This window comes from Ostrea edulis, chromosome 10 (genome assembly GCF_947568905.1).
Source record: "Ostrea edulis chromosome 10, xbOstEdul1.1, whole genome shotgun sequence".
In the NCBI taxonomy this organism is placed as follows: Eukaryota; Metazoa; Mollusca; class Bivalvia; order Ostreida; family Ostreidae; genus Ostrea; species Ostrea edulis.
The window spans coordinates 23,388,550-23,400,931 of record NC_079173.1 but is presented as its reverse complement, the minus strand read 5'-3'; the positions used below and the strand labels follow the sequence as shown (position 1 = coordinate 23,400,931).

The 12,382-nt window shown below is 37.4% G+C and overlaps 1 protein-coding gene across 1 annotated transcript; it reads right to left on the bottom strand.

Annotated features, from left to right (window-relative positions):
• Positions 1 to 5,525: 5,525 nt before the first annotated feature.
• On the bottom strand, positions 5,526 to 7,462 carry LOC130050678 (tripartite motif-containing protein 45-like). The gene has a single exon (XM_056150892.1). The coding sequence runs from the start codon at positions 7,460 to 7,462 to the stop codon at positions 6,248 to 6,250; it is 1,215 nt and encodes a 404-aa protein (XP_056006867.1). The 3' UTR covers positions 5,526 to 6,247.
• Between the last annotated feature and the right edge of the window lie 4,920 nt (positions 7,463 to 12,382).

Here is a 12,382-nt window from a genome sequence, read left to right as displayed (position 1 = left end):
CTCTGGTAAATCCAGAGGTCTATTTTAGCGTTACTCATAATTTTATATTCTTCATAGGCATATTTTCATAAAGAAGGTCTTGAAATAAATGGCTTAGACTAACCTTTTTGGGAAATTTATCGTCCATACTCGGCATTGCGTGCAATGAGGATAAATCTTGTTATTTGTTACAGTCTGTCAAAACCGAATGAGAGGCCCATGGGCCACATTGCTCTCACACGAGTCACCTTGGCTCTGCCGTTGTTAAAAAAATATCAATCTTTATTTCTTTGAAAATTTTTGACCAGATATTGTGGCCCCAATCTAGCCCCAACATCGTCGGACACCCACAGCTGATCTCGTCTTCTGAAGACAATGGGTATCCGACAATGTTGCCCCAAATGATCTCAACATAACTGATAATGAATTCACTTAAAACAGATATACCCAACACCAATATGACTAACATGATCTTGCTGTTCTGGTGAAGTCGAAGGTCATGGATCATGGTATGAAATGAAAGATATTGCCATTAAAAAGTATATGCAAATATGAAAGCTCTATCTTAAATAGTTCAGACGATATTGATTAGGTCAGATTATTTTGTAAACAAATTCTTTAAAATCCAAGGTCAAGGCCAAATGGTCAAACACCACGGAATAACAGTCTTGCCATAAAGAATGCATATGAATTCTCTATTTTGAATAGTTCAGGAGTTATTGATTAGGTCAGGTTATAAAAAGTAGGTGAAGGTCAGAAGATAAAACACAATTGTATTACAAGGTTTTGTCATAAAGAATCTATATACCAAATATGAAAGCCCTACCTTGAATTCTTCCGAATATATTAAACCCATTTTCTTACAAGTAGGTATCAAGATCAAATGCCATAGTGTGAAATAAAAGGTCTTGCATAAAATATTGAAGATACACCTTGAATAGCTGATAAGATATTGAATAGTTAAGATTTTTATAAAGTAAATCGTCAAGGTCACAAATTCAAACTTCACTGAAGAATAAGGTATTGTCATAAAGAATTTATATGCAAAATAGGACAGCCCTATTTCAGATACTACTACGATCGCTTAGTGAAACGGCCGCCAGTTCTGCGTGTGGTGAGTTTTTAAAGAGAGTACCACTATACCAATTTCAATCAAACTTAGCACAAATCATCCTTATATAGGGAGATTCAAGTGTGTTGAAATGAAGGACCATATTCTCTTCAAAGGGGAGATATAAAAAAGGCAAAATTAGGATGGAGTAATTAAAAATCTTCTCGAGAAAATCTTCTCAAGAACCACTGGGCCAGAGACGTTGAAATTTACATGAAAGCTTCCTGAGATAGAGTACATTTAAGTTTATTCAAATCATAATTCTCGGAGGTAGAGTGGGATCGCAATAGTGAATGAAATGTTATGCTAATATATAGGGAAAATCTTTGAAATATCTCTTGAACAATATAAGCTAAGGCTTTCATATTTTGCATATACATTTTTTACGTCTAGACCTTTCATATGACATAATGGTGTGTGTGATCTTGTGATCTTGTCCTGGAAATGTGTTTTACCTTTAACAAAAAATCATCTGTTCAATATTTCCTGAACTATTCATGGTAGGTCTTTCATATTTTGTATATATAAACCATATGGTAAGACCTCTCATTTCATGTTATGGGTTTAGACTTTGTTCCCTTGATCTCGGAATTTGACATATTTTTAAGAAAACAAAACCTATTAAATGTATGTGAAACTATCTAAGGTAGGGCTTTCATATTTTGTTCATAGAGTCATGGCATGAAATTGTGACTTAATGGTATTTGATCTTTTTTCCTTAGAGTTTGATCTATATCTACTTTTGAAAAGTGACCCATTCAATGAAAGGCGAAGGTAACGAGCAGTGATCAATCTCATAATTCCTATAAGCAATACAAAATAGAGAGTTGGGCAAACACGGACCCCTGGATATACCAGGGGTGAGATCAGGTGCCTAGGAGGAGTAAGCATCCCCTGTCGACCGGTCACACCCGCCGTGAGCCCTATATCCTGATCAGATAAACGGAGTTATCAGTAGTCAAAATCAGTGTGTTGTATACCAGGGTTGATTGAAATTGGTTCAGTGGTTCGGGAGTAGATAGTGTTCCTATGTATCAGGATGTAAAACTTTGATCCCCTATTGAGGCCCCATCCTATCCCTAGGGCAATGATCTGAACAAACTTGAATCTACTCTATGTCAGGAAGTTTTCACATAAATCTCCACTTTTCTAAACCAGTAATTCTTGAGAAGAAGATGTTTAAAGATTTTCCCTGTATGTTCACAACACAAAAGTATCTACCATCTATCCTTCTGTGTTTAGTAATCCAGAAGTGATCAAAGAATTGGGTTACATGAGAGGGATATGTTTTGGTTCCAGCTGACAAAGCTTCCAACAACATTGTATTTAAAACGAACATGACATTAATTCCACATTCGGTAACACTGCTTATAATCCAACTTTCCTTTCAAAATATGAAATTGTTCAAAACCATGCTTCAGTTTCAAACACATAATATCCTCGTCAATGGGACGAATGAATGCAAGGTGAAGATAACCAACAGTGATCAATCTCATAACTCCTATAAGCAATACAAAATAGATAGTTGGGCAAACACGGACCCCTGGACACACCAGAGGTGGGATAAGGTGCCTAGGAGGAGTAAGCATCCCCTGTTGACCGGTCACACCCGCCGTGAGCCCTATATCTTGATCAGGTAAACGGAGGTATCCGCAGTCAAAATCAGTGTGCCAAGAACGGCTTAACAATCGGTATGAAACACGTCAGACAGCATTTGACCCAATGCGAGGTTGTATTGACGAACTAGATCGTTATAACGACCATATAATTTGCTAAATGCTGACTTCAATCGAGACTGTTGAAATCCCTGTACCATCAACTTGTTTGTCAGCAGCTTACCTCGATTTAAAAACTGACTATACCCAGAACAAGCTCTTGCATATCGAATCAGTTGAGAAACTAGATAGTAAAAGTATCTTCCTTTCTAAATGAAAGGTGAATATAACGAACAGTGATCAATCTCATAACTACTATAAGCAATACAAAGAGATATTTGGGCAAACACGGACCTCTGGACACACCAGAGGTGGGATCAGGTACCTAGGAGGAGTAAGCATCCCCTGTCGACCGCTCACAACCGCCGTGAATCTGAACAGTTAGCACACAATCTGGGTGCGTAGTTATGACGCATTTTGGAGAGGACAAAATAGCCTTGATTTTGCTTCATGACTAGACCGCGAAGTAAACCAGCAACGGTACCTTTTGTGTATAAAGGCTACTTTCACTTCTTGAATCCTAAATCAAACTCGGAGTAAAAGGTCATCATACATATTTGTTACGGTCATCATACTACAAAACTTGGGAGGTCGTTTTATCGATAAATAAGTTTGCTTGTGAGAAAACTACAGTGACTAACATTATATACTCCACTGGACACTTGATAATTATCGTAAATGATGCAAATGAATAATCAATTGTCTGAAAGCGTGATTATAAAATTCTTACAGATGAGGTCAGCTGCCATTTTAATGACCCTAATATATACTGCGGTCATCGACTTATACACAGTGATGATGGGCATAAAGGACTAAAACACTGTCAAATTCTTAACCCCCAATCTGATTAAAATACGATCTTTGATCCGCTCCTGTTATATTATATATCGCTACACAAAGCACAATTACTGAAGCAGATCAAAGGTCTGGTTTTATTCAGATTGCTTAACCCCTGGGGTAGTGTCCCAGCATTTAATTTGGGTTTATGGTATCACAGAGTTCGGGTCTAAAACGGCCTTAGCCCCTGTGTCACACACATTTGACAATCATTTTATTGTTTGTAAAGTTGGTGATCAATTTATCTTTAAATATCTTTTATAAAGATCTATAGAAAAGCATTTAAATTGATGATTGATATTTGGGGAGTATAACGACACCATATGTTTTATAGTTGTAAATATTCTGTGATCTAGTATAAATATATAGCTCTATAATAAAAGTAAAAAATTGGTTATTATTATTTTTGTAATTTTGAAGCTAGTGCTAAAATAGGTAAAAATTAGTTCCACATCAATACCCCACTTTATTGCACGTGTTAAACTTCATTGTCATTATTCCTGTTTCAATTCTAATGTCATTGTTGCTCATTTGCAGGGTGATGACATTTGCAGGGCGTTTCGCATTTAACTATATAGCAAAATGACAGCTTATGTCCCTTTAGGGTGTTTCTTTGTCAGTGATCAGAACACAATGATGATTTATTTGAATATATCTTAGAATAATATTTAATCAAGTCGAAGAACATCTTTAGGGACTCACATCTTAAAAAAGATCTTATGTCCCAAAAGTTTATATTAAAAGGAACCTTTGAGGATTTCATCTTATATAATATGTAAAGAATTTCTTTCGATAGATGTGAATGATACGGTCAAACTGGACTTTATGAACAACAAAATAAAAGTGTAAGGAGGTGATTGAAGTTGATTTTCTTCTCAAATCCCAGGACCTACACAAGGTTAGTCCGCTGGGCTTCCAACTGATTCATAATAATATCCTGTTCATTCGACCAAATTCACTGATGAGCAGTGGGAGCCAGACAAGTGATTGGTTAGTCCCATAAGTGGGGATTATATATTTTATTTGAATTATGATAAAGGACAGATTTCGTGTTCAATTACGGTATATCAGATTTTAAGTCGACTTTGCTGTTTGTTGATTTGTTATGTCCTCACTTTTAAAAGATATTGTTGTTACCCTGGTTCGTCCGTTCGTTTGTCACTCTTTCTTTTTCTTCAAACTCCTCTTTTATTTTAAGCAGCAACCAATTAATGTTTTAGAATATGATAGGTGGTGTTCTGTAGATGGAACAATCATATTTACCATGGAAGCAAAATGAGGGTTAAAAAAAAACAACGACGTTTCCGTACAAAAACGTGATTCTCAGAACTCCTCTTACATTCACGCAGTAGACAAAACATCTTTTTGGGAAATGTTTTATTGGTATCTGTAGATGTGCAGCAAGAATTTTGGAATTTTTCTTTTCACCCTGAAACCCAAATGGGGTTTGAAAAATGACGTTTTTGTATGCAAAAAACCCTGATTCCCCAAACTTATTTTACAATTTAAGCAGTTGCCGAATAATCTTTTGGAAGATGATTGATGATTGATTGTGTCCTGTAGATGACCAAGAAGTTTTCAGATATTTCATTTTCATTCTTGGGCCAAAACGATGCTGTTTTGACTCAGGTGAGTTAACAAAAGAGTCTTTCTTGGGTCAATAATATGAAGATATTTTTAAATGAAGGCAATTTTTCACTAATCAGTTTGATATAATTTCTAGTCTGTGTTACTTTTGTAGGAATATTTAGATACTTGTTGTAATGTTATTGATGATGAACAGAAGATTGTGACTCTGAGTCTGAAGATATACATTGTATGATGAAGAATGAACGTTGGGGCCACTAACTCTTCTGTACTACAAAACTAAGTAAGAAATAAGATTGTTCTCTAAATCATGTTTATCTATGTACTAGTATATACATTGTTCAAAACTAAAAGATAATTTACAAAACACCAATAGCTAAAAGAGTAATGTTCAATCAGCCAAAAAATAACCACAAATCTACAGTGTCAATACACAAGTTAGTTACACATCACAAACACTGTTGTAATTAACAGATTTTGTAGGTGTAATTAACACTGCTATACTTAACACAGTGTTGCTAGATGTACTTAACCGAGTGTTGGGATGTGCAATTGACACTGTTTAAAGTATTAGATATTGAATTTTCTTCACTTTACCAGTGTCACACTCAGCCACAAAGAGGTTGTCTGTGATGTCCACACATAAACCCCATGGATCGTGTAAGTCACAATTCTGAATGTAACGGAGGAACTGTCCGTCCTGATCTAGGATGTGGATACGGTGATGTTTACCGTCTGCTGTCAGGATGTGACTCTGGCTGTCTGTAGTGATGCCGACTGGATCAAAGATTTCCTTGGCTTTAAAGGGATGACCGGTGTATCTAAATCGGAGTTTTCCTGACTGATTGACCGTGACGACTTCACTAGCTCCACTTTCAGCCACACAGATATCCAGGTTCCTGTTCTCACTGATATATTTATTTAGAGCAACAGGTGAATAGAGAGGTTGACCCTGATCATCAAACTGAATGGTTTGTTTTTCTGTGGAGTCAGAGTAACGCACAACTTTGCATTGTTTCTAGTCATCACTGATCATGATAACAAGGAGATCATCAGAGGCAGTGCTGCACATATAGCGAGGTTTCCACCCCTGTAGTGTGATCACGGTCTGTATCTGATTATTCTTTACTAGGTTTACAGTTTTAATTTCAGGGTCAGTGTAAACAAGATATCCGTCCCGTGTTGCTGCTATGTCCCGTGGTTGGTACCTTGACTCGGTTTGTATTGATGTCAGTATCGTACATCGGAGGTTGAGAAGCTTCGTGATTTTGTCATACCCATATGTCCAGACTTGGTCTTCACTCAGACAGTTAACACTGAGTAGTTGTGTATACCCAGCGTCTATGGTGGCGGTGATTCGCGGTTTATCAAGCAGTGTTTTGACTGGAGAAGATACAGATTCTGGTGACTTCATTGTGTTGTCAAGTTCTTTTGTAATGGATAATGATGACAGAGAACCAAATATTTCATTGAGCTGATCTTTGCTTATTTTCTGAGGAGAGAAACTTGGTAGTGTAACTCGGACTTTAGGAGGTAATCTTCTGAACTCGTTATTCCTAGATTTGTAGGTAGAGATTAGAGAGATATCTTTGGATTCTGATATCGCCTTCAGATTTAGAATGGCTTGTTTGAGTTCAATAATACTATGCGTAATTTCATCTGTGTTTTGATCTAAGGCAGCCATATGTTTGTTTTTCATCTCAGCAATGTCAGATTTCCGTTGGTTGACAATGGCGGTGATCTCTCGGTGTAAGACTTCTCCTTGTTGGTCGGCATCTGTGGTCAGTTTCCTGTAATTCGTTTCTAACTCGGCTTTTTCAGTTTGGACATCCGACGCCATTTCTTCATATCGAGAATAAATTTTAGCCTCTAATTCTTCCAAATCTTTTTGTAAACCATGTGTTTTAGAGCCGAGTTTTTTCAAAACATCTGATATTTTGTGACCCCTGTGTTTATCTGACAAGACGCAGGTAGAGCAGACAGGAACGTCGCATTTCTCGCAGTAAAATTCACAGTGTTTGTCGGCATGTTTCGGACATTTTGGGTAGTTTGGGCTAGAACTTTTCTCTATGAACGGAACGACTCTGTGTTTTCTAGACGAATCCAAGAGATGTTTTCCTACACAGTTAGTACATAGGTGGATATTACAACGTTCACAGTGGCTCTGTAGGGGGGCAATTTTACAGGAGTCACACAGTAGGACGTCCTGGGCACTACGCCGGGGATGCAGCATTTCTTGTGTCGGGGTCACATCAGTAGTTCACTGTCAAAAAAGAAATCAATGTTTAATCCGTGGCGAATCTAGACCTTATGTGGTGGGGGGTGGGGGTGTTGAGGCCCGAAGGGGAGGGCATAGGAGGGGGATAAAAAATTAAAGATTGATTCAAAGTGGTGCATTTTAATGCATTTTCGACTGAAATTCTTGTTCCTTCTTCCTTTCATTTATAGTCACCACATCCTTTATAGAATTTAAAGAAAAAGAGTAAACTTGACTTATTGATTCAAAATAATTCATTTTAATGCATTTCAGACTGAAATTCTAGTGCCTTCTTGATTTAATGCATAGTTATCACTATAAAAAAAGAAGAGCGGTCCGGGTCCGGACCCCCCCCCCCTAAATCCGCCACAGTTTAATTATAGTGTTAATTTTCAATTGTAGAAGATGGATGTGAACTTCAAGAAGCATTTTACATGTAACGATTGAAACAAACAATTCACACATCAAAATTACTAGTGGCTTTCTATTTTCGATAATCATAAATATGAAGGAATACACATTACCGCACCCCTACCCCCGAGTCTTAAATTCAAGAAACGTTGATGATCAGTGTTAGCCAACCTACCTTATTAATGTCATTGATGATTCAAATACATACCTTGTGCATTATAACAATATGGTGACACTGTAAGTTTTGTCTCGCCTCTAAATCCAACATGGTGTCCGTGATATTTCAATCTTCAGTGCAGCCTTGTACGTGGTATGATCGACTCTGTACAGACTATCTAAACTGTAGTATATGCTGTTTGAATAGATTTAACGTTTACATTAACCCAGTTCTTGATATGGCATTGAACTGCACACAAATGTTGTCTTTCAGATAGAATAAAAACATTCATGAATGTCTTTAAAACCCAATATGTATGAGAGAATGGAGTAGGCTAATTTAAAAAATAAAAATAAAATGCAATTCTTTTCTTTTCGTAGTTTAACCTTTAGTTAATAATGATATTTTATAACTTGTATGAAGATGACTAAAAAGTTTCATGTTCATCTACACAGATTTTCTGTCTGGATTGACTTCCATAGTCTTTGACTTTCCCAAGCCTATACAAGTCAGTGGAGCTATTTGAACTGTAGCTTGAGACTAGGTTTGCCGGTACCAGGGCATATCCACTCATCGGTGGGCCATGCTTACCGTGCAACTAGTCTCCTCCATTACCTTGTAGTTCTGCGTAGGGCCGTAAGGTACCCAATGTCCATCTGCTACTTCGAGGAGGAATCCAATATCTGGGCCACATAGATCTAACTGTGGAGAGGCTATACCTGGCAGATAAGACTTTAAACATTCGCTTACTTTTCACAGCGAACTGATAGCCAGAGGTGGAGCTAAAAGCGATAGTGAGAAGCACATACACATGCAGACACACACATTGTACGCATCACCAAGAAATTTAGCATTTCGCGGATTTTTAAAGCCACAGGAGCGTATGCTGCACTGTGAAACATCTGGAGGTCAACAAAGATCAGCACAATCACCAAAATTAGGATTTTTAAGAGTGATGTGCTTGGGGTCCTCCTGTATAGCCCTGAATCTTGGAAAGTAACACAAGCCATCTTAAACAAGCTAGATGCCTTCTAGACACGTTGTCTTCGCAGAATACAATATCGAATGAAGAGCTGTACCGAAGGACTAAAACCACTCCTCCAACACAAGAAATTAGAAAGAGAAAATGGCTGTGAATAGGGCACATATACCAAAGGGACCCGGCATCCATCCCAAGGGTTGCACTGAGGTGGACACCATCCGGTAAGAGAAAGAGAGGAAGACCAAAAGAGACCTTAAGTAGATCGGTGGAGAAAGAAATGAAAGAGAACTGGACATGGGACTGACCAGCATGGAATTCTCTGGTGACGGCCTTAAGTACTGACTAGCACGAAGAGGATTAAGTTAATTCGGTATACGTGTTGATTTTCCAAAGAATAAAATATTGCAAGTAAACAAGGAGGAAACGGTGAACTATGGAGGGATATCAGTGCCAGAATTCTATTTTAATATATCTGTTTCTAAACAAAACGCGAATCCCTTAACTAAGGATGGTTTGTGCTACATGTAAGTTTTATTGAAATTGGCCCAGTGGTACGCTCTGGAGAAGATTTTTCTTATACCTGTAAATCTCTATTTTTCTAAAGCAGTTTTTGAGAAGATTTTAAAGATTTTCCTTATACATTGGCTTGCAAAACGTTAATCCTCCATTGTCGGCCCACCATACCCTCATGAACCATGATTTGAATAAACTGGAATTAGTTCTATGTCAGGAAGCTTTCGTGAAAATGTTAATTTTTCTGGTCCAGTTAATTGTTCTTGAAAAGGACATTTTTAAATCTCCTACCCTACTTTTGCCATTTCATGATTATTTCCCCTTTGAAGGGGAATGACACTTTATTTGAACACACTTGAATTACCTTCACCCAAACATGAACGGTGAAGATATCGAACAGTGATCAATCTCATAACTCCTATAAGCAATACAAAATAGATAGTTGGGCAAACACGGATCCCTAAACACACCAGAGGTGGAATCAGGTGCCTAGGAGGATAAGCATCCCCTGCCGACCAGTCACATCCACCGTGAGCCCTATATCCTGATCAGGTAAACGAGTTATCCGTAGTCAAAATTAGTGTTCCAGCGTCAGTGTGTTGTGCACCAGGGTTGATTGAAATTGGCTCAGTGGTTCGGCAGTAGATGGTGTTTCTATGTATCAGCATGTAAAACTTTGATCCCCTATTGAGGTCCCACCCCATCCCTAGGGCAATGATCTGAACAAACTTGAATTTACTCCATGGCATGAGGTTTTCACATAAATCTCCACTTTTCTAAACCAGTTATTTCGAAATTCCTAAAACTTAAATTAATCAATACACGTGAATAAAGCTGATGTCTACATATTTCAGCTTAATGGGTAGTTTACTTATTTTAACCACCTCTGACCTGAAAAAAAAATACTCAAAAGCATATTGGCGGAACTGTCATGGCTTTAACATGCCACTCGCATGTTCATACCCTATGCGCCGATCTTACCACCTGTAAGCTTTTGGCAGTATATCATTCACAAATATTCAACAAACCATATCAGAGCTGGGGGACCTGGAGACAACAGTATCGCTCAGCAAATGGTTTTCTGTCAAAATTGAGCCAATTGGATTTCACGCATGAAATCCAACCGCCAACACAGTGGCTGAATTTTGACCATTAGCGTAAAAATTACAACATATCATTCACAATTAGTAATCAACAAATAAATGCATGATCATCAGTCATAAAGCCATAACAGTTCCCATTCAAATCCATATATCACCTCTTTGGGTAAAGTAAACTATTACCTCGACTAAACTGCTTTAGAGCAGCATGCATAATTGACACAAAAACATGATTGCCCAAGGGAGATAAGTGAACTCCATCACTAAGAAATAGTTTACTTTGCTCCACACTGACGTTTAATGGAAACGCCACCTTTCTTTAAAACAAAACAAGCAATAGAACTATTAATCCTACACCTAAATTTCTCTGGGGCAATATTTGATATAGCATGACGCCAATAAACTCTAGGTAATATATGTGACCATATAATTCAAGTCAACGGCATAGTCAAACTCAACCTGTTGATTACATTTTTCATGAACTTTTGTTGTCTACATAATGGATTATTATGTTTGTCAATGTCATTACCCCCTACATGTATAACCAGAAACCTTGGATGTGGATTTGTGGAGTACATGTCAAAAATAACCTGATGAAAATTGTCAAAACGCAATCCCGATATTCCCTTCCACGACACTGATATGCCAGGTAAAGCAAGGTCTTTGTCAAACTCGGGTGAATTCAATGCAAATTGTTCTGCTCTTTTAATAAGTGATGATCCCACAGTCCATATTGAATCTGTATGAACAATACACAACACACTTAACAATGCGTACATGCAATTTGAAAAAACATTTAGAATTATTTGAATACTTTTCAACTGGTTGACAACTTATGCATCAAGACTCACTATTGTGATATGATTATTTGCATCTAAAATGCAGCCAGCTCAGGTCTGAGGTAATTTTTATATGCATTGGAGAGCCATCTACCCCTTCTCTGAATTTCCTGTTCAGGTATGCCTGGCAAATACATATGAGTAGCAGCCCCTATTCTAAACGAATGTGTTTTGGTTTCAATACCTAGAAATCTTAATGTTTTGTGCAATACACCCGAGAACTGATAAGCTGACAACGGGGAACCATTGATATGACAGAATAAAGGACCATCAATCTGGGATCTAAAATGCAAAAATTCTTCCAACAAGTCAAAGCATACTGTACATTCAATCGATTTGCTGATTGTAATCATTAAACCATTCCCACACTGATCCGTTTTAGAAAAACGCAAGTTAAATGATTGCGTCTTTACTCAGTAGTAGGTCAGAAAGGTGCAGTATATTTTGGGACTGTTATTAGATGTTGCTGCTAGCTCACTAATTCTAAAAAGACCGAAATATGCAGTTGCAAATGCAGAACTGAATAGCAAATTCTCATATTTTGATTGCGTTACTGTAGGTAAAATGTCCAAAATTTTGAGTAAAATTTGATAAGTTACAGGGCTTCTGATGTCTTTTGCAGGTTTAATTCTTTTGAAACCTGCTAACATCTTTTGTATAATGAAAGACCTAACTGGATTGTCTAAGCCATGCACTTGTAGGTTATGACTAAGGGCGGACAAGTACACTTTAGCGGTAGAATGTGCCAGATTTTTTGACAATAAAAAAGCTAGAAAATTTACTACATGACCTATTGCAGGAGGCCAAGACAGTGGCAAACTAAACTGTAATCTAAAGTCATTAAAAGCATTAATGGCTTTGTCATAAGCAACTTTTGTGTTGCTGGAGAAACTA